Source organism: Lagopus muta, chromosome 4 (assembly GCF_023343835.1).
Source record: "Lagopus muta isolate bLagMut1 chromosome 4, bLagMut1 primary, whole genome shotgun sequence".
Taxonomy (NCBI): domain Eukaryota; kingdom Metazoa; phylum Chordata; class Aves; order Galliformes; family Phasianidae; genus Lagopus; species Lagopus muta.
The window spans coordinates 59,256,071-59,279,464 of NC_064436.1; the positions used below are offsets into that span (position 1 = coordinate 59,256,071).

General features: G+C 36.6%; 1 protein-coding gene across 1 annotated transcript in view; it reads right to left on the reverse strand.

Annotated features, from left to right (window-relative positions):
* Positions 1–2,432: 2,432 nt before the first annotated feature.
* The window catches only part of EVC2 (EvC ciliary complex subunit 2), a 64,597-nt gene continuing 43,635 nt past the window's right edge, over positions 2,433–23,394 (reverse strand). Inside the window, exons 15-22 of the mRNA XM_048943124.1 lie at positions 22,152–22,356; positions 20,533–20,655; positions 15,303–15,530; positions 11,513–11,727; positions 10,055–10,142; positions 5,005–5,195; positions 4,340–4,438; positions 2,433–3,884 (exon numbers count right to left, since the gene is read on the reverse strand). Of these exons, the coding sequence (XP_048799081.1) occupies positions 3,551–3,884; positions 4,340–4,438; positions 5,005–5,195; positions 10,055–10,142; positions 11,513–11,727; positions 15,303–15,530; positions 20,533–20,655; positions 22,152–22,356 (1,483 nt within the window). The 3' untranslated portion in view covers positions 2,433–3,550. The remainder of the gene's footprint in view (positions 3,885–4,339; positions 4,439–5,004; positions 5,196–10,054; positions 10,143–11,512; positions 11,728–15,302; positions 15,531–20,532; positions 20,656–22,151; positions 22,357–23,394) is intronic.

Sequence of the window (23,394 nt, forward strand, 5' to 3'; positions counted from 1 at the left end):
CTTCAAACAGAAGTGGTTGAAAGCACAAAACCTCTTCTCTGGCCTAATTAAAGAACATGCTTCAAAGAAGCTGGCTTTCTCCACATATAATTATTTCCAGCATGCACAGCCAACCAAATCACTGTCTCCTGAACTCCAGATGAATTTTGAGCCTTAAGGAAAGCAAATTGTTTTCAATTGGTTTGGGTTTCAAGCTTCTTGATACAGCTGAGGTAGAAAAAATGACTAGTGGTTATATACACAAGCAAGCAGAGACCATCCACATACAGATGGACATTATCAGTTTGCACTAAATGGCTCATTTGTGTTACAGCTTGTCTGCCAACACAAACAGTGAAAGCATTACAGAGTCTTTCACAAGTGTTGAGTCACAAGTTCCTTATCTTGCTCCCTGTAAACTACAAGAAAACAAATAGAAAGAGCTGCTGGCCTTTGCCAGCCATTTTGCAGAAGAGAATTTAAGCCGAATCCCACTTGGAATGCTCTGCCAGAAGGATCACATTTATCCTTTCCACAGTATTGCCTGGCTGGTACACGTGTTCTCATTCAGCATCCGATGATCTGTGACAAAACAGCCTCTCTTAACCCAGCTTTCACAAGTTGGTAGGCACACTATCAGCACAGTAGAAAAACTGTGCTGGCAGTCCTGGCAGGGCAGAGTGGGAACTCAGAATTAGTGGACATGGTGCTTGGTGCTTTAAAAATCTTGCTGTCAGACTCCAAGGAAGCAAGAACGGTTGACAAAAGGCAATATAATTACTGGCACAGGACTGTGTTAAGATAGCAGCACAAAAACTTTACATTCCCCTGAAGAAACGAAGGTGTTAAAATAGCAACTACATAAATACAAGATAATGTAAGGAAGCAGCATGATTTCCCCAGGTTCAGATAAAGCAGATGAGCATTTTGCAGAACTGACCTCATTAAAGACATGTTGTCACTTTAAAACTTAATCTGGCAACAAAATTGTGATAGTAATAAATGAAGATAAAGTTACCTAAGAAGCATAAACATTATTTCCACAAAAATGTTAATCTTTTTACTTTCATGTTTGTATTTTCCTCAGTGCAAAAATGTCAGGTCTGTATACGCATTTTCACTTTTTGTTTTTTTTTTAAACAATTGATTGACCTTCTGACAAAATGTTGGTAGTTTGTATCGGAATATCATTCTTGGCATTCATTATTCTTCATCAGGCTTAGCATGTATATTGTATTTCATAGCAAAACTCTCTCAGCAAGAGCTCCTCTTCACAGCTTTCCTGGGACATTTTGTTTCCTACCAATGCAAACCTCTAACTTAGAAGCACCACATGTTTTTTTCAGGAGGGATCACATTATTAACAGAAAGCTGGGATAATGATGATGCTGAGAGTGTCCCTATGTCTGCCATACCTGACGACTGACTATTCTGCACAGCCAATAAGCCTCCTTGAGGTCTCTTCCAACCCGGGCCATTCTGTCATTCTGTGACTGTCCAGCAAATATTTCTTGCAAGGTGTCTACTATGGAATAAGGATTCTAATACCTACAGTATATACATTGGAACAACACACACACACACACACACACACACCAACTGGCTCTCCTCTGTCCTTTGAATGACTCGAAACTGAATATAATCCAATCTTTATTGAAGCTAGCTGGTAGCCATGTAGTACCCATTTCATAGGGTGTGAGAGATTTTAAGGTTTGCACATTCCTTTGAATATAGCATGATATGGAACTGTTTCAGACATTTCTCTGGTGTTCCAATCACCAAGCTGCTTCAAATTTGTGATGAGTAGGAATTGCAAATTATCCTTCTGCTATCAGATACAGAGATTAGTTGTTAAGGATAATAAATCAATATAGCAATCAATAGTCAGATTTTGCATGGTAACAACTTCTTATCTGTGACCAGCTTTCTTTTTTCTCTTTGCATATAATAATAGCCTAGAATCAAAGCTTGGGAAGAAATCTTGGAAGAGACTTTCATTCAAAAGAGGATACCTCAGCTTTCAGGGCTCCCTTGCAGCCCTGAGAACAGCTCGGTTTTTCCTATTGCTTTTTCTTGCACAGGGGCTGCTTGAGACATGGCTGTTCCAAATTCCTTTTTGAAACACCTGAGTCTCCTGCAGAAGCAGCTCTGACCTGTCTCAAGTTAGGACAGACCCTACCTTAACCTACCAATGCCCTTTGGAGGACGCATCAGATGCTTTAAAACACAGCAGCTCTGACACTCCTCTTTCTGTGCAAGTGACAACTTCTATGAAGAGACTGAAGAATGCAATCAGAAAATAATTAGGATTATCAGCCTAATTACTGCATAGAACATTTTCTAATGTTAGTAGCAATAAGAAACACTAATTGTTGTTTATCGTGGGATGAATATTTAAACATGTTAAGGGAAGTGGGGAAAAAAAGGTTTTTTTTTCCAGTGGGAATACATGCCAACTGCAGACATGCATACAAAGTAACATTTTTATTTTTAAAATTAAATTGGCATTCTATTAATACAAAGACACAGAAACTCCATACTTGAACAACTGCAAAATACACAATCACAGTGCCATCAGAGCATTACATAGTTTAAAAAAAAAAAAAAAAGAGCACAAAACAGGCTAGAATATAATGAAATATTAACAAACATATGCATTTATTTTAATTTACCTTTTCCTGTTATTGTTTTTAGGACTCATGTTTACAGACTTTCTACCAACTAGAAAAGTTTGAAAATTAACTCTTTTCTGGAATGTAAAGTAATACTGCCATCAGGTTAGAGAAATTTGGGAATAAGAACTTCAAAAATAGCTACCTAAAATTGTGAGAGCTGGCAGCACTGTAATAGAAAAAAGCTTGTGAAGCTAATACAGCATTTTCCATTTTCTCATTTCTACTGACATATACGGTCTTGTGTCCCCAAGAAAATGACTGCAACAGGTTACAAATTTTTAAGATTTAAACCTTTTGTGTCCAACTGAAGCAACATTCTTTGCTGTACTGAATTAAGCTTATAAACAATAGTGAAATGCAAAACTACTCCTGGACATAAAACTAAGAGTGTATGCTGAAGATCTAAACCACCAGCTATCAACCAGTGATCGCAGAGAGTAGCACTAACATTCACAGCTCATTAACATCACAAGATTGTAGAGTAAATTAGCCAGACTAACAGAAAAACAGAGAGCAGAAGACTTGTGAATTTTATCTCTGCATGTCATCTACTGAACTACAGCTTGTTACAAGAATATATAACTACAAGAACAGTAAATCAGTACCTGCTTTATATAATAAATAAATTGATATAAATTATGAAGATAGAGCTACGGTAAAATCAGTGCAAAAATGACCAAATTGTACTGAAGAAACACAGAGTCCTGTCTGTCAGAATGCATATCACAGAACACCCAACATATTCCACCTGTTGCATCCTACACTGTCAAGAAATACAGAATGCATAATGCCCACTGTGAAGCGTGCCAGTATAAAACTACAGCCTTTTACAATGTCAGAAAAATGCTATTAAGACAATCCAAGGCTATTCAAACTGCATACTTCATTATTTCCCATTATTTTTTTTGATTTTTAAATAACTCCCTCTTCACAAGTTGGTTCTCCAACTGGAACTCTCCCTCATTCATACTTGCACGAGCAGCCTTTTTGGAATTAAGAAAGTTCTTTTTCTTTTTTCTTGGATAATTATGAAAAGAAAGTGTTGGATCACTCCGATCACGAAACAAAAATATCTTCTCCCCTGTGTCTAATACCTCTATGGCTTCAGCTGTCACACTGTTACAAGAAACATGTGGACTGGGCTGTTCCACAGGAGGACACGTAGGCAAACTTTCAAGGTGAACGAATGATGGTCTTTCCAGAAGGGCAAGTTGCTTCTTCTTTATCAAGCTACATTAATGAAATAAAGAAATAAATGAAAACCTGGCAGAAAAATAGGATCACTTTCTCTATCACTGCACAACACAGTAGCGACTTTCCACTGAAAATTAAGATAATCATATTTCAGACAGATCAAAGTGTAATTTCCATTCCAGTCTACTATAATTTACAAATCATTTTATGAGATATAAAGTCACATAAGAAAAGTTAACCTTGTAATAAGTAACACAGGGAGGTGGGCAATGTACATGAAAAATCTGTAAATTCTGCAGATAAGTGTGTAAAAAGCTTTTCAGACTTCTGCTATAATTGCACCTTATGTGTAAAGATGCTGTAGGAAACAAGCACCAAACAGTTGAAGAACATCAGGAAATGCATACTTAGGAACTTGTTTTCTGATATAAAAGTAGGCATCTTTGGAGATGAAAAAAATAATCATGTATTTCCTCCTGTTCTTCCTTTACCTGTCTTTTTTCCTGTTTAGAGAAAGGATCCTTTCCAAACTTTTGCTCATCAAATCTTCCCTTACTTTGTACTCTAGTGCTTGCCATTCTTGGTTCCTCCTGAAAGAGAACAAAAGAAATATTCCCAGCAGCAAATCCCTAAACACACGCAATTTCTTCCCTCTTCTTATTTTAACCACAAAATCCATGACATTAATAGCATGAATATAATTATATTTTTACAAAAATGATTTAAATCACAGAATATCACACCTCAGAGCACTGTCTCAAGGACCCTTAGTTGTTCCTTGACAGCATACATCCAACAACTAGAGGGGTCCAGTAACACAACATCTCCTTCTCTCCTGTGTCAAGGCACAGAGCTGGGAGATAAGATTTTATTATTCTAACAAACTTAACAGAAAGAAAATGATCAGAGCAAGGTTTATAAATCTATAAACCACTGCTTTATTTATAAGTTGTAATACATATGAACTTCTCATCAATTAATTTGTTTCATGAAATAATGAACCAGTTTCAAAACACTTTTTTCCCATAAAAGAATTTCACAAAATAAACTCATGCACCTGCTATTTTTCTATTGTTATTTGCTTCTACAGAAAATCAATATTTACAGAAAACTATAATCTTTTGCAATGGTCTACCAAAAAAAAAATCCCACTTACCTTTTTTTACAGCTGCCAGACTCGTCTGCATTACTATCACTTTCAGCAGCATCTAAATAGGCACCGATGGAATCAAGGATAGAAAGAACCTCACTTTGTGTACTGGAGGGCAGAAACAAGTTCAGAATCCTGTGCAACATCCCCATTGGTACCCTTGTCAGCCTGGCTAAATAACCTGCCAGTTGGAGCTCCTGGAAGATTAATGGGTGAATAAGAGAGATATATAATATTGAAATTAAAAAAAAAAAAAAAGAAAAAAAGAAAAAAAAAGAAAAAAAAGTGTAATTTTTAACTGCTAACGTTAAAGAATTGTTCATCACAGAAACTAAATATTACTGAAAATAATTTTTGCATTGTCAGCTTTGTGTCAAGTGGTCACAATCTCAACTCTCATGTTCATTGCTTCCATTCACATTGGCTACAGATATACTGAAGTAGCCCATCTCACTCCTGACACAGTTACTTGAAATTTCAAAAAAAAATGTTCCTCTCAGGTTATGTGCTTGAAGTGGATGCTCAAGGGAAAGGAGATTATATTAAAGCAAGTTAAACGGCCAGAACAACACTGTTCAGAGTATACATGTATCTCAGGCAGCTGAAATCATGCAGAATGTGCCAAGCTAAAAGACAACTCTTGTATGACTGCCTCTGTCCCTCAAGATGGTTGAGCAGCCTTCATTCAGCAAACCCTCTTGTTATCACGAAAGAGGGAAAGGACTACAAAGCCCAGATTATGTAAGAAACCCAAAAGGTCCCACCATGCAGGAAGGCAGCGAGCTTTTCTCTGCACAGTGGAACCCAAATCCCCCTGCAAATGTGTGAACTCTGCTCTTTTTTCACATGAACAACTCTCAGAGCATTACGTCAATCTTTTTTGAAATAAATTATTTCACCAAAAGGATACTCTGTAAAAGACAATTCTTTCTGCAAAATCCATGCAAAAACAACTCCCCAAGCATCACTAATCCAAATTTTAAAAGGCCATTTACAATAACGAAAATCAATCAATCTCCTTTTCCCCTTGCCAAGCAAAGAACTCCTCTTCAAAATACAGGAGAGCCAGTCACCTCCCCACAGTATCCCGGACTCTTTAGTATTGATTTATTTTTTCCATGGAAATTACTGAGACATTAGAATAAATGAGACAAAGTGCTAAGACTGATGATAGGTTAGTAAAACTGATGGGCTATTTGAAATACCCAATATTTTCATCCTAAAACAAAACAGTCACTGTAGTTAGGAAAAAGAGATAGCAGTTCACACTTCTTATAGTAACAAGTGATTTGATGCCTCTATGGGGAAAATATAAAGAGCTTAAATCTTAATACAGACATCTACATTTAATTTCTGAAGTCAACTTATACACATCTTTTCTGTCTTTAAAATTGTTGTTTTTACAAAAACATAAGAATGACACATTTCTATGACCCACCCTTCCCTTTGGCTGAATGGTCTCAGTAATTTATATGCAGATGATCAAACCATCATGACTTCATTACTGCTCTTCCCTATAATAGTTTCCTCCTTAAAATATTCCTTCCTTCCCTCTGACCATTACTTTTCTTCACCAAGAATGGTCTGTACTTAGTACTAGTACTTAGTTCTCCTCTAACACAGCACAATTCATGATTAATTCATCCTCCAAACTGCTACTGTGCTGCCAACAGTACTGCAAGTAGCACCAGCCAGGTGTACCCAACATGTCTGGCAAAGGGAGTACTGATCTCTGAGCTACCCAGATCAACCTGCCTATGTGGGAAGGAGAACTGGATGTGTATTCAAATACAGGAAATGTCAAACTAGTGTGGGATGAGTTTCCATCTACAGGCATATTATATGGAAAGGTACTGTAAAGATCAGGCTTTTGCATCTTTTGTAACACTAATGGCTACTTGTGCCACCAACAACCTCATTTGTATCCTCTGAATTTGGCCAAAAGAAAACAGAGATGTAATTTACAAACAGCAGAATTAAGTATTTGGTCTTGCAATGTGTAAGCAATGTGTATTTCAACCCCTACATACAAGAATCAATGAATTTGACTTATGCTGTGTTTCAAGCTTACTGTGCTGTTTTCAGCAATAGTCTGCCTCCATCACCTGTTGCCTTTGAGACAAAACTACAGTACCTGGGGCTACAGCTACAAGCTTATTTAAAAGTAACTTCTCAGCCAGAGGCTTACAATCCTGAACTCACTATCATTCAAGCAAATCTCTTAATGACCCAGATCCACCTCCACTGGCACATAAGCTGCAGGACAAAAGATCGAAAAATAGAATACATTTGGTTTTCCAGAGAAGGATACGTCACAGATATAAAAATTAGTCTAAATCCTCTATAAATAAAAGAATGAATGCAAGATACAGAAGTACAACAGCTGTATCTTCTTAACATTTGCCATTATAACGTGTCTATAAATTGTAACGTGACAAGGAAAGAGATTTTAAATCAATTCCTATTATCAATGTAATTAATAAATTAATAAATTGCTACCCTACTGAGCGTGTAATTCTTTACAGTTTGGGATATTGGAGTTACTATATTATGGTAATTGCTGAGAATAGAATTTTGCTTGTATATCTGAAGGAGCTCTCCGTATATGATGGAGTACTTAAACTTAAATGCTAAGAAAAGAGCCAAGGTCTGCTGTGAAAGGATTTCTCTTGAAATGATTCACCATCAGGAGCAGTAGCACTTGGCCACTGGGTTTGTCTCCCACTCCTTCCACCAGGTCATACACAGCTGCTTCAGCATTCAGCTGGTCTTAACATGCCACACATCCTGAATTAATGACTTCACAGAATCACAGAACGGCCAGAGTTGGAAGGGACCTCAAGGATCACGAATCTCCAACCCCCCTGCCACATGCAGGGCCACCAACCTCCATGTCTAATACTAAACCAGGCTGCCCAGGGCCAGTTCCAAGCTGGCCTTGAACACCTCCAAGGACAGGGCATCCACAACCTCTCTGGGCAGCCTGTTCCAGCACCTCACCACTCTCTGGGTAAAGAATTTCCCCCTGATGTCCGACCTAAATCTCCCCTCCCTCAGCTTAAAACCATTTCCCCTCGTCCTACACATATCAACCCTTTCAAAGAGTTGATTCCCCTCCCCTCTGTAGGCTCCCTTTACGTATTGAAATGCTGCAATGAGGTCACCCCGCAGCCTTCTTTTCTCCAGGCTGAACAAGCCCAGCTCCCTCAGCCTGTCCTCATAGGGGAGGTGCTCCAGACTTCATAAGAGAGGTAAATGCTGAAGCTCTATCAGGCACAACTATACTCAAGAGCAGTAGATAAAAATTTCATAATATCCTTTGCAAGATGTTCTGCTAAGCAGCTGGCTTGCAGTATGCAACTTTTTCTACCTTTCCATACTTACAAATATGGCAAACTAAGGACAAGAGCATGTGAATAATGCAGTACTCACACTGTCTTTTTAAGAGTTTGCATGTAATGTTTATGAGTGTTTTTACCAGACCATGAAATATCTAAACAAACACTGTGCAGAGTCCCATCCATTCCTGCAATTAATCAAAAAACATAAGGGAAAAGCAGATTAAAAAACATTGAAATTATGCTATGATAATGGTCTTGGTAGTGCTTTTCTGGCAAAGTCGGTCTGTGCTGTTTAAAACCTATATGCTGGTCAGTATTTCTGGATGCAGAATATATAGCTGTCACTGCCCATGTCACTGTTACATACTTAAATGAGAAGAGGAAGAGAAGAAAGATTGCAAGAGAAAAATCAGAGGAAAATGATAATAACTAATAGTAATAGTAATGGTGGTCACAGCTTTTTTTGAAACACTTTCAAATGCTACTCCCTGCAAGATGCGTCAGAATGAACTTTCGGTGCTTCTATTGTTATGTCTAGAGAACAGGAAACATGGAAAATATCAGACGAGGTCTGAATTACCACATGTTCTCTCATTTAGTTCTTTAGTACAAAGTGAGACACTCCACTCCAGGACAGCACTGTTGCCATCATGCAACCAGGTGACTCAAATCTCTTCCAGCAAGGCTCATGCAATGAATCTGCTCTGAACAGAGGCCAAATGTCCCCATGAGAGACAGAACTAAGCAATTATCACACTCCTATGAGTTTTAGGAGACCTTGACGCAAGTTTCTAATAAAAATCAGAGTAAAGATCAGAAAACAGGTGCTACTTTCCCAGTGAATTTCAGATGCAATACACAGGAGATGCATATGTAATATACAGTAGCCTTACTTTAAGCTGATCTCAAATAGCCATCTAACTCAAGAAAGGATAAGTGGTACATAATCCTGAATAGAAACAAATCTGAGACACTGTAAAACCTGACACTCTCTTAGTCTAAGCAGCCTTAGTTTGTTTCTCCTTGGTTTGCTGACATCTGAAATTCACACTTATACGTGTGGCTGCAGGTGTCCTTGAGTGCCAAGAAACCTGGAGGCTAAAAGCTATACTACCTACAGTATTCTGATACTACCTTTTTATCTCAACCAAGACTTGCAGATAAAACTTGGGGATAACTGATTCATTTCTAATGCGTTGTGTAGACCTGACAGGCAGACAATAGATATTAAATGATATTGAATGAAAAGGTGATATTCCTTATGAAAACAATACGAGTAAGGATACTAGAAAACTTAACTAGCAGTGCCTCTGTAATTTAGTTCTGTAACACAATCAGTGCAAATCATTTCTCACAGATTGAGAACTAAACAAAACCCTTGTCTTAACACATGAAAATCAGACTGGAGGCCTGTCTGTAAAACATAAACTCATGCAATTTAGTTCTCTTTTTAGTTTAGTGGAACAAAATGCAACAGGACAACTGCCGGAAAGGATTTGTAAGTGAACAAAAAGTATTACAACTTGCTGAAATTAAAAAGGCTGAAAGTAGGTCAGAAAGAACTGATTTGTAATGTAAGCTGCAAACACCAGAACTGGCAGTGACTATTACAGAACTGGGTCCAAGTACATCTGCAATGGCTCCCAAAAAAGAAGAAAAGTTTCCAGATACAGCTGTAATTTAAACTTGGAGCCTTCATGCGATTTCACGCTTACCTGATTATAAAGTGCCGAAAATGCATCCATTTCAATATTTTCCAAGAGATCTTCAAGCACCATACAATTCCATTGCTCATCTCTCAAGCTGAAGTGAAAGATAGAATTAACATAGAAATCTTCCCTGGAACAATGAATGTATTACAAGAAACAATAACTGAAAGTTATCCTGAAGGAAGCGTGACTCTTATCAGCTACGCTGGTTGAACAGCATAACATCTAAAATAAGCAAGCTTCTCCCCTTCCCTTCTCTGAGTCACAACACAAAATCAGAGCAGAGTCTTGCACAAAATATAAATCTGAAATCGCTCCAAAAGACTGTGATTCAATCTGTCCCCCTACCATCCCTAATTTCATCTCCACACTTTTCAATACATTGTGGATCTTTTTGGTGCTGAAATAACAAGAAGCTCTTAGCTTTCTCATTACTGATGATTTTTCCATTCTAGAACAAATTATGAAGCAATTACAATGCAATGTGAGAAAAATACAATATTCACTTCTTCCATTATGTTCACAGGTATATAGGAAAGACTGGTTACTGTTTCTTTGAAAGCATGTCTAACTTACCTGTACCCCATGGTATTCCCAAGCCAGGTACCTATTTTCTCTTCTATTAAGTCTACAATAGGAGAGTTGTTAATCTACATCAGGTACCCTTTCAAAGTAAGAGCAGAGAGTAACAGCTCTACTCAAAGTCTATCAAAAACCTTTTAATAAATCAACTGGTACAAGAGAAACCCCTCTTTCTAATGTAAAACTGCTGGTAGGCATTTAATACTGTACAATATACAAAAAATGTTATTTCTAACTCCCTAAACCCTAATAAAGGTAATACAGTATTTCATAATTCTACACATTATCTTTTTGCTGGATGACCTCAATGACAAGACAGATATTTTTAAATATCTCCCAGGAGGCATGACTGTTCAGGATTTTTTTCTCCATTGATATTTTTACTTGAAAACTGGTCAGGGAAAACAAGCCTATCTTGGAGGAAGTCTTTATATATGACCTCAAAGATGACTGTCATAGAGAATTCAGTCAACAGTGTGACAGTGAGATGGAAATTTAATTTTATTGTCTTGGCTACTTCCTCTGATTCCAACAAAGCAGGTTTCATTGAAGTCCCTGCCTATATCCTTGGGAAATGAAGTAACAGGATTAGAATTCTTTCCCCCCTTGCTGCTATTGCTAGGTTTCCATTGGCCCCATCAAGAAATAGTCTTATAACACAGTACAATCCAAATGCAACCAAATTATTATTCCATGTTTCTTATTTCAGTGTTCCTGAGACTTCCTTGTTATACTCTGGGCTGCATCACAAAAAAGACACTGTTTAAACACAGATGTACAGCCCCTCCTCAACAATGCAGAACACTTTGCTGTTTCTGTGTGGTATCTTAAAGTCTATAACGACTGCAGTGAGTTCGCAATATCCGAGACCACAGCACTCACCTCTGCTGGTGCAGGTTTATAAACTCCATACGTGTATTCATGGCCTGTCTTAACAGAAATGTCACCTGTCTGTCTACATTTGTTTCTACAGTTTCATTTGAAGGTCTCATTCCATCTGGTGTCCACCTCTGCTTATTCATTAGATGTTGCTGATGCTGCGCTGACTCCTTATGCAACATTTCATACTCCAGCTTTCTGTCAAGTTCTTCAATCTCCTAGAGGTTGAACACACATAGTGATGAAAAGTTGAGATTTATCTTGGAAGAACAAATTCCATTTGGAGTGAAGAAAAAAGATGACATCAGTTTGTGTTATTTGTTTATTCATTTTATCATTCTACTCAACCACATGCAGTCGTTACACTTTCCAAGGCACTTTTCCGGGTCTTCAGTAAATATGACTTGCACACTATGAATATCAGATTCATAGAGATAGCTAGAGATACAAGTCAGTTTTTGCTGCTGATACTCTCCGAAACCTTCCACTATAGAGGACATCTAGAAAGTACAATACAGAAACCTGAGATCTAGTAAAAGAATGGTGCCATTATAATTAATTTATGAGCTGCATAAAGCTACTGAAATAGTGTGCAAAATTGAACAAGATTAATTTCAGTTATATTGCATTAATCACTAGCATTAACGAGAAATAAAGTTCAAAGAGAGTAATTCATATTCAGAGTAATAAAATTAGACTTAAAATAAAATGCTCTAAAAATTGAATGGTTAAAACCTTTTGCTAAAACCTAAGTTTTAAGTGGACTGGATCTCTCATGCCAAACTCTCTTTCCTTGGTCAAATAATCAAACTTGACTCCAAAAGGAAGGGTTCATATTCCAGTCTTCAAGGGTCATTTTTGTCTGACCTCAAACAAGCTGCTTAATAAATATCTCAGCACCCTATTGCCCAACCTGTAGCTTAGATAAAAATTCAGTACTTTTTCCATTTGCTCCCCGACCTCATCAGCTCTATTTGTATTAGAAATCCATTGGAGTATGCCATCTGTATGGAGTAAGTGTCTGTCCCTCAGTCAGCAAGATTTGATGCTTAGAGCTCAGATTTACACTCCTAACAGCAAAAATGAATAAAACTCGCTCTCTCTGAGGGGATGAAGCATGTTCACAAATAGCCAAACATGCCTGTTTCATTGATTGGCAAAACGACCATTAACGAAGTATTTGGGAATCCTGTGTAATCTGATATACTTGTTTTAAAATGACAGTTGTTAAAATTTGCCAGCTGGCAGAATAAAGGAGCAGAAATAAAGCGCAGCAAGATATCAAGATATAAAGGTTTGATCACCAGGACATTATTTCTGTAAATTGTCAATGCCAAAAGTATTTTTTTTTCCCAACTAATATATGTTTTAGCTCAGTTCTTGCATGTTGGATAAAGAATCCTTTGCTATTCTACATCTCTTTTCTGTCTCTCCTTCAATGTTTTTTCTACATCTGTTCGAGGACTGAGAAGCTAAAGGTAATCTCTTTGCAGAGAATAGGACAAAATCCAGTCTCTTCGCTGGGACCTCTTACACTTCTTGCATAAAAGGTAATAATCCCAGATTAAATTATTTTAATACTCTGTCCACATAGAACTTTCCCTATTTCCTACAGATTTAATACAAATCAAAGAAAAAAAAAAGTCTAGAATGACACAAATATTCTAACTGCTGTTTCAAGAGAAGCTCTACAGAGATGAGAGCATTAAAATTTCAGCAGGAGTTTTCACAGCAATATCTTTCTAATGATGCCCTATAGCAAAAAGGTTTTGCTCATAAAAAAACGTTTTGTTTGTTCTACTCCAGTGCTCTCCCAAGCTTCACTTGAATAGTCGCAAATAGCAGACAAAAAAAAAATTCCTTATGAATACTGAGCACTGAAGTATTAAAAAGAGATTTAAAAAATGGTCACATATTAACTACATGGCAAATACAATGAAGGGAAAAAGTCTGTCTGAAGTTTCTACTACATACGTAAGGCATGTGAGCATGCTCAGAGTAGGATAAATGGGTGGTACATAGAATCATATAATCACTCCGTTTGGAAAAGACCTTGTAGATCATCAAGTCCAACCATGACCTAACCGTACTATCCTAACAACCCTTTGCTAAATCATGTCCCTGAGCACCACATCCAAATGGTTTTTAAACACATCCAGGGATGGTGATTCAACCACTTCCCTGGGGATCCGATTCTAATGCTTAACAACCCTTTCTGTAAAGAAGTGTTTCCTGATATCCAACCTAAACTTACTCTGGTGCAAATTGCGGCCGTTTCCCCTCATTCTGTCACCAGTGAGAAGAGACCAACCCCGCTCCCACTGCAATCACCCTTCAGATATTGGAAGAGAGCAATAAGGTCTTCCCTCAGCTTCCTCTTACCCAGACTAAGCAGCCCCAGTTCCTTCAGTCTCTCCTCATAGGGCATATCCTCCGAGCTCTTCACAAGCCTTGTTGCCCCTCTTTGGACCTGCTCCAGCACCTTAATGTCTTTTCTGTACTCAGGTGCCCAAAACTGAACAGAGTACTCAAGGTGAGGCCTCACCAATGCTGAATATAGGGACAGGATTACTTCCCTAGTCCTGCTCACCACACCATTTCTGATACAAGCCAGGATGCCATTGGCCTTCTTGGCCACACTATAGACTCATATTCAGCTGACCATCCAACAGTACACTAAGGTCCCATTCCATCAGGCAGCTTTCCAGCCACTCCTCCCCAAGCCTGTAGGGTTGCCTGGGTTTGCTGTGACCAAAATGCAGGACCCGACACTTGGCCCTATTGAAACTCATACAGTTAATGTTGGCCCATTGATCCAGTCCATCCAGGTCCCTCTGTAGTGTCCTTTCTCCCCTCAGGCAGATCAGCAGTCCCTCCAAACTTGGTGTTGTCTACAAACTTAATGAGGGTGCAGCCAATCCACTCATCAAGATAATTAATAAAGATGTTAAATAGAAGCGTCCCCAGTACTGAGCCCTGGTGGACACTGCTCATGACCAACAGCCAACTGGATTTAACTCCACTGACCACAACTCTTTGGGCCCAGCCATCCAGCCAGAGTTTCACACAGCAGAGAGTACGCCCATCCAAACTGTGGGCAGCCAGCTTCTCCACAAGAATACTGTGGGGGACAGTGTCAAAGGCTTTGATGAAGTCCAGGTAGACCACATCGACAGCCTTACCCATATCCACTAAGCGGGTCACCTTGTCATAGAATGAGATCAGGTTTGTCAGACAAGATCTACCATTTGTAAACCCATGCTGACCGAGCCTGATCCTCTGGTTGACCATTAATTGGTCCATGAAGGCTCCCGAGAATATCTGTTCCATAACCTTCCCAGGCATTTTAAGAGCTCCATGATCTAAATAGAACATGCAGTTATGGATTTTATTGTATGGTTACAACTACAATGTGCAAAATTTTCTAACTTGTTCCTGACAAATTATACAACGATTACACACTAGTGAGTTATGATTCACCATCACTTTCCCATTGCCTTCCTTGTGAACAACAAAATTTTAACATCAACTAGTTATCAAAATACTGCTCTTTCTGACTGCAGGTCTAGGTACATCACTACAGTAAAAATAAATAATATATCATCTCTGGCTCTTACACTTTTCTTTGCTTTATTTGTGTTAGTTGGAGCACTAGAGTGCAAATAAACACAGAAATTCAAGAGCAGACCATCAACAGATGCAAACCAGCACAGCTAAACTAACGTCCAATAAGCCACCATGCCAGCTGCTGTCTTCCAGCAGGAACTTTCCTTTTCACAACTTCATTACTTACCGGATTATTAGCTTTTAAAATCTGAATACATTCCGATTTTGACAGTGTTTTTGACATGCTCAGGTTTTCCAAGAGGAAAGCTTGCACACTTATGATTGCTGCATAGAGCTCCAGCATTTTGCATTTTTTAACACTCTTTTGAAACTCTAAAGAAGCAATATATTCCCCAAGTTTATTTTCCAGATCATGTATCTGACAGTCTTTCTCAAGTAGCAACTCATAATTGACCTAAAAGATAATGACAGACAAAAGATAACAAGATTAACCTAAAACATTACATGCACACTCATGATTTTACTACTCTGAAATTAACAAGCTGGATTAAAACAGCAAAGAAATCAAAGCTGTTATTAGCTTAAAAGGTGTTTATAGCATTACATTTCAGGCTTTTACTCTATTTACAATGATAAAACTGCATTTAGGTGAGATATTTCAATGTGATAAGGCTTCATTTTATGTAAAGATAACTTTAACATTAAATATTAACCTGGAATACAGTGTCTACATTAATATTTAATGTAACAAAAGTAAAAATTAGAGTACAAATAACTCTCTGCTTACCTGTGTCATTGACTAAATAATAAGACAAAATATATCCTTTTACTTAGCAAAAATAATAAAATGCATGGAAAGACTACATTTAGTTTTCAAATTGGCATGTGTCAGTTGACAGTGACTAGTAAAATTCAACCTACTATTCTTTAAGTAGATAACTAAAAATTCTCTTTTGTAAACAACGTTAAACTATAGATCAAGAGCCTGCTGGTAACGGATTTCAGACAGGATTAAAACTAGACTGAGTAAACATCAAAGAAAATCAAATTGCAATGCTCTGACTCAACTATGTTGCTGCCACACATCTAATGGGACCTAAACAAAACAAAACAAAAAATCCATGAGTGAAAGGCAAACTCTGCATTTACAAGCACACAATCAAAAGCAATGTGATTGACGAGCCCTCCATTCTGTACCACTGACATTCATGACCAATGAAATTGCCCCTGCATCTGTTTTTCTGCATCTCAAGTCATTAAAACCTTATTAGCTTTCCATTCATGCTAGTTTTTATTCCATTCATGTTTATCAGAATTACATTATTTTTTAAATTTATTTTGTGGTTTGCTTTAAAGAAGAATGATGCTCATGATTTTTCTCTGGATATTTAATTGGTAAGAAATTTCTCAAGAGTGACCATGTATCACCCAAATTCTATTATCCCACAGATACAGCTAAATTCAAAATATGATTTGCAATAAACAATGCTTATGGTATGTTCGTGCTCATATGATTTTCTCCAAATTTCCATTACATCATTTGGAACATCCTTGAACACAAAGGAAAGACAATTATCATCAGGACATATCTCTAAGAAATGAGTTAGACAATTGCAACAAAAAAGTAAAGAAATCATCTTATAAGCACATTGTAGAAACAAGTCTCCATCTTAAAAGACAGACACTGCCTTTCAACATTACTGTTAATCTAAAGAGTTAATCTTGAAAAATACATGTATATAACATTAAATAATAAGCAAGCAAATGGCTAGCAAACATCTGATTTCAGAACAGAACTTAGCTCAGAGATCATACTGGAAATACAGTAAACCTAAATGTTAAAAACTAACTTGTCACTCTTGAACAGTGGAGTCACACCTCTTCAGTGAAAAGCAAAAATAATGGCCAAAATCTGGAGTTGGTGCTCCAGCTGTTTCCAACTGCTCTTAAAAACAATAAACAAAAGTAGATGATTTGTATCTTAAGCTACATCCAAAAATATCCATTTCTTGTTCCAGTTTTCAGTAGTCAATATTCTGTACTAATATTATTTTGGTGTGTATATCTTTTACATTCTTTGCAAGTAGGCAAGAAAAATAAAATGAATTTGAGGTATTTTCACTGCCATGCTTTTTACTGAAAAGCTGATAACTTCAGCATGCCCTATCTAACCTCACAATCCAACAGTTCACAAACAAGCATTCAGACATCTACATTACACTCTAGCGACATGAAACAGAAATCATGTAAAACTTCTGTAAAACATTCTACAAATCACAGTTTTGGTTTGGATTGTACGAGGCAGCCAATCCCACCCAGCTCAAGGTTTGTTTGTTGTTTTGTTTTTCTAACTTGTCAAAGAAAGCTTGCTTTCAAAATCCAAAATGTTATTTCAAGATATTCTTATGAGGCAACAATACAAGACTATGGGCTGGAAAAAAGATTATTCCACACACCAGTGCAAATATTTTAAAAGTCCTCCTTTGGAAACTTGTGCACAGGAAAAACTTCAAGTTACATTTGACTTGATGACTTAACACTTTCCTAGCAGCAGCTGGTGTCTACCAAGGCATTCCCTGCAGACGGAAATAAAACACTACCGATGACAATTTAAAGGGCAGTGCTAGAAATGAACCAGGCTGGACAACTGGTGCCACAAATCACGTTTTAAATTTTGTCATGGTTGAGTGCTGAGAACAATGGAATCACAACAGAATGATTTATATTATGATAGTGATATAATTCAATATAATACCACTTGTTCAAGGAATGGGGAAAAAAGTTCAACAGCACCGACCTGACTAAAATCAAATAGGATCCTTTTCAAATGCTTTTGTTTGTGATGCTCTCTATCCAACATACCAGGGCAACTTCCAGCTAGTATAAATAATAATTAATTAATATATATTAAATAATCTAAGTTATTTAGCACTCATTCATTAGCTTTAATGTGTTATGAAATATATATATATATATATATTCATTCTGAGGAACTGGTTCTCTTTCTCATCCAGCTTGTATTTACATCTCTACAATACTGTCCATCTGCCAGAACATGTACAATTTTTACAATATCTCAAAAAGTGGAAAACACATTCTTGTGGAAAGATTTGGTTTATATGACACAAAATTAGTCAGCAATATCTGAAGGCTACTTTTGTTGTTTAGGAAAAAGATGTGCTTAAGCCTTTAAAGATACAGATAAAAAACTACACAAATGTTGTGAGAGATGTGTACACACAACTGAATTTAAGACCTGCTTCTTTCCTCACAGAAGGTTCCATTTCAGATACAAGGATTTTAAGTGAATTATATGAAATCTGAGGATGGGTGAATGAATATGTATGAATAAATGAGTGATCACGTGGAAGCTTGAATTCATTATCCATTTAAATGGATAAGGATTGAAATACAGTTTTACATTTCATATAGACACAAGAATGTATATTTTAATTGCAGCTGAATTAAAAGGCCAAAGAGATATCATTGATGACAGAAAAACATACTTCCTTTGTTAGCCACTCCAAATATCACACAGATTTACACATGATGTTAAGTACATTCCATGAACCATAAGATTTATAGTTCAAACTGCAAAACAAGGTAATATTTATGTATTATTAAGTATGAAACCATATGCTAACTGTGCCCAAATACATAAGAAGGATATTCCAGATTTATTATTCAGGTTCTATTCAACATCATAAAATAAATCAGCTGCTCTTAAACAAGTCACTGCATTGCTCAGACAGGTAGCATTATTTATCTCTCTCCACCTGAGTTTCTTTCTGCCTGTTGTTAGTTCTGGAATCATAGCCCTCCAAACAGAAATGAATTTGGGAAAATGAAAGTTTGCAAGTAGATCTGACTTCAGCATGATATATGTGATAACTTCAGTCAAAGCTAGATGAAATACTGGTTTCAAACTAAATTATAAACTTCTTCTAAAGCAGTAGTATTTCCTTGCCACTCATGAAGGATTTTACCATATAAGCAGAAGACTGTAAAAAACTGCTTGTCACTGTATAATTCAGTGTAATACATTAGAATATCAAAATACATCGTTTATGATGAATCAACTCCTATGTCTGAACTTTTGCTGCTAACACCACTTAAAATGCTTGAAGTAAATTAAAAAAAATAATTCAAATTCTGTAAATGCACTATGGTTAGTCCTCTGCTTGAAAGCACTGGCTTCCAAATTCAATACTTTATTCACTAATTGCTAATTAGTGATGTCTCCATCTTAAATTTTACAAATAATGGAAATGATCTGAAAATATACTTCATTACATGCAGTTGCTAAGACTTTTCTCATGCAAGTCTATTACCACTGAGAGTTTTTTTCAGCCCCATAGGGTAAACAGACTAAGGTCACTTATTTTTACCACTGTCTTTCTTTTGAGATAGGTAACTGCGATATCAGAACTGAAATATCTTCATTCCAAATACGCAGAATAGCTAAAAACAGCCATGAAACACAAGTAGATAAAATCTGCTTTCAGTGTTTTTCACAGCACAGTGATGATATTCTCACATAAAGACCAGGCTTCAAACTTAGTATCACAGAATCACAAAATGGCTTGGCTTGGAAGGGACCTTTAAGATCTTTCAATTCTGACCCTGCCCATGGGAAAATTAAAGCGACAAAAGGCATACCAGATGGTGAATGTAAAACAGTGCAAAACAAACACTGAGGATGAGAGAAGGTAAATTTCTAGTTCTAAAACAAAATTCTAACAAAAATTCAAGTCAGTATTTGCACCAAAGTTGTTATAAAAATGAATGCTTATGAGCTGGGCCCATACTAAGTTGTACTTTACAGTTAAAAAATAATAATAATAATTTTTTGGAGGTTATGACAACAGGTATTGAAGCTCAAATGTCCCCAGTAACACATTTGGTGCACACTCGGATAGGAGCTCTTAAATTATCAGACAGTGGCAGAATACACTTGGCCACTTGTCTCACTCTTACATAAGCATTTTCTCTCACTTTCAAAGACTGGATGCTGGATAAACCATCACTTTTACCATCTGCAACAAAAAATAGCAAAGTGCTCATCTCATGTAAAAGTAAAATTATTTCTGAATAAACACACTGATCCATGATTTTACATTCCTCAGAATAAAGGTATATAAAGCACAAGGAATAAGTGTAAGAACAAAACTGCATCCAAATTTATACTAAAAGTGTCACTGCAGTCATTTGTGGAAGGATTTTTATCTACAATTTTAACTTCCAATGACACTTGTTCTGCACAGAGTTCACAACAGCTGACCACTACCTCTGTCTAACTGTTGTCACTGTAATATTCATCTGATATAGAAAATTTATGTTACTCATATCATACAAGTGAGAAAGCAAAGCAGAGAAAGATTAAAGAGCATTCATTTTTTATCTTGTTTACTTAAAATTTAGGCTCTGATCCCAGTACAGAAAATGCTTGCATTTACCTTAGTCAAATTTTCAACTTTCAATGAGTCTTCATAAATGAAAATTTTGTCCTGTAAAGATTTCTTCAAAATATCAATCTTATTTCTATTCTTGGATCCTGTTTTTTTCGTTTTAGAATGTGGCTGTAAAAAGATGAGTGCAAAGTGCTTTATTTGTAAGAGACAGGTGGGTATGTTAACATTAAGATTACAACTTACTGTATTTGGCAGATTCAATAATTAATTAAATATGTGGCAAGGACAACTTTCACTAAGAAAATATTTCTAAAATGCATGTGTTGGCTATTCACTCGGAAGATTCCTTTCAGATATTCAGACAAAGCTGGAAATTTCCTTTTAGATTTCTTTCAAGTAGAATTATGTATTCATCCTTCCCATGAAACTGTTATAAATTTTATTTTAAACAACCTTTAGCAGTGACAATACAACAAGATTTTAACAGATACATTATCTCCCCAGCACAGTTAAAAACGAACAAAGAATATTAATTCAAGAGCTACATTGTTTTCCAGACACATTATATGAATCTCAAATGAACCATGATAGTATTAAGGAGCACCGTTCCATGTAATCAAATTATTCTTGACCTTTATATTTCTTTACAAGAATATCAACTAAGTATAATGTACTCTCAGGGAAATGATAACATCTGTTCAACTATAAGGCTTGGCAAAGTCATTTTCTTTTTTAAGTACTTCAGAAATTATTAAGGTTTTGATCTAGCCTACTTTCTATTGCAATTATCCCAAGTTCACTTACACATTCAGAAAACATAACTGAAACAAAACAGAGCAAAGCAAAGTCCTTCATTTACGATGGCATCAAACAAATCATACAGGAAACAATTCTCTTTCTGCTGAATAAGGACAGAAAACAATTTATGACTCCACAAGTTTTACATTTTACTGAAGGTATTATTAAACACCCTTCATACAATTATTTAAAATTTAAAAAGGGGATAGATTTGATAGATGGGAAAGTTGTTGGGAAAGTCTCTCCAACCTTAAACGTATATATATGTAAATTTAAAACAACCAAACAGAAGAAGAAAATCCTCAGTACCTGCACAATTTTCTTGGAAAGAAGAATCAAATATCAAGCTATATTCTTGCCAAGAATGATCAGCTACCTCAGGGATTTCACTTTCTTAAGCAAACAAGATAATGTAGGACATTCCTCTAAAAATACTCCCTTATCTGCCCTTACTTCCTCCTTATTGCCAAATTTTGTGAAGCATGGGGGTTGCAGGTAAAACTGCAATTTGGGTTGTGCCTGATCTTCCTGAAGCTTAGCACCGCTCCAGGTTTTGACATTTCAGTGTCTCTCCTCAGAAATGTGCCTCCTTTTGGCCACCCAACTGCTTCCTTCTACCTACACCTTCATCTTGGAGAGGCTGGAGGATATGCAAGCAGTAGCAATATGCAGGTGTATGTGAAGCAAGCATACTCCCCTACGCTCAGTTACCTTTTAGTCCACCATCTGCACACAGAGGAAGAGCGTACTTCACAGTCACCCCTATGAAGAAGCTTTTGACCTGTACCTGCACATGAGGCCAACAACCTGTGGATGACCTATATGAACATCTCACCCATTCCCAAATTGATTCCAAATGTTCCCACCTGCATATTGGTCATTGCTAGATTCTGATTGACTTTCAGTAGCTGTGCATCTCTCCACTCCAGCTCAAAAGCCTGAAGTAAAGCTCTTGCTCTTATCTTGGGCAGAGCCAAACTGCTGTCCAGCTGAGAAAAGCAGCAGTGGAACTCCTGCCTCATTTTGAGCAACTTCTCTTCAGATAGTGAAAGGGGCAAAGTTAGAAGATGCCTGTTGGGGAAAAAGAAAAAAAGTAAAGCCATTTGTTCAGTGATACAAACAACTCTGTACAAAATTTTAAGGCATGCAGAAAAATACGTGACTTTGATCATTCTTTTTTTGTCTTATCATACGAGAGTTATTTATTTCTCCTGGGACTGAGATGCTCAACATGTTCAAAATTTCCTTGGAGATACTTTAATTTCTTCACACAGAACTTCTCAGATTGTAAAAAATCATTTGCAAAATAAAACAGATTCAGAATTAAAAAATAAATATATATAATTCTGAGCACTTATGCATAGAATCCTTCCACTACCACTTCAGAAAATACAGACTCTGAAGTTAAGGCTGTAATTACGGTAAAGGCTTCTTGCAAAGTTTCTCTGTGCTTTTTCCCAGCACTTAGCTGTCACAGCCACTGAGTGGAAAAAAAGTATCTCTTTATAATAAACTCATATATGTCATCTGTCCCATCACTAAGTGGTTTGACTTATTCTTCGTAAAAAAGCTTTCAGCAGTCTGAACAACATGGATTACATTTTAACAATGTGAATCATTCAAAATTCATTTTTTGTAGAAGAAAGGTTTCCAACACAGAAGTCTGGGGAACTGCTCCTCAGGTCAAGGTGAAGTTGACATTAAAAAAAAAAAAAAGCCAGAACTTAAATTCATCTTCCAGATTTGACTGACCTTAAACTACAATCATATTCTTATTCTGTGACTAAAATATTATTTGAATATTTGATAAAAGTAGATTAACTTTTTAATTTTTTCTATTTCCCAAAAATGCAGTTGCATTTAAAATATGAATATTTTTATATATATGAATATATATATATATATTTAAAGAATTTTTGTTTTTAAAATGTTATTGTCCTGTGAGTCCCATTAAGCCTGATGCTTTTAATCAGTGTAACACAGGCTTACAGAAACTCATAGTTCTACTGAAATATTTCTGGGTTTTGAAATGCAGATTCCATTCCTGTTTACTGATTCATCAAAGTACACTTAAACTCTATATTAAAACATTTTCAATATGAGTATTGC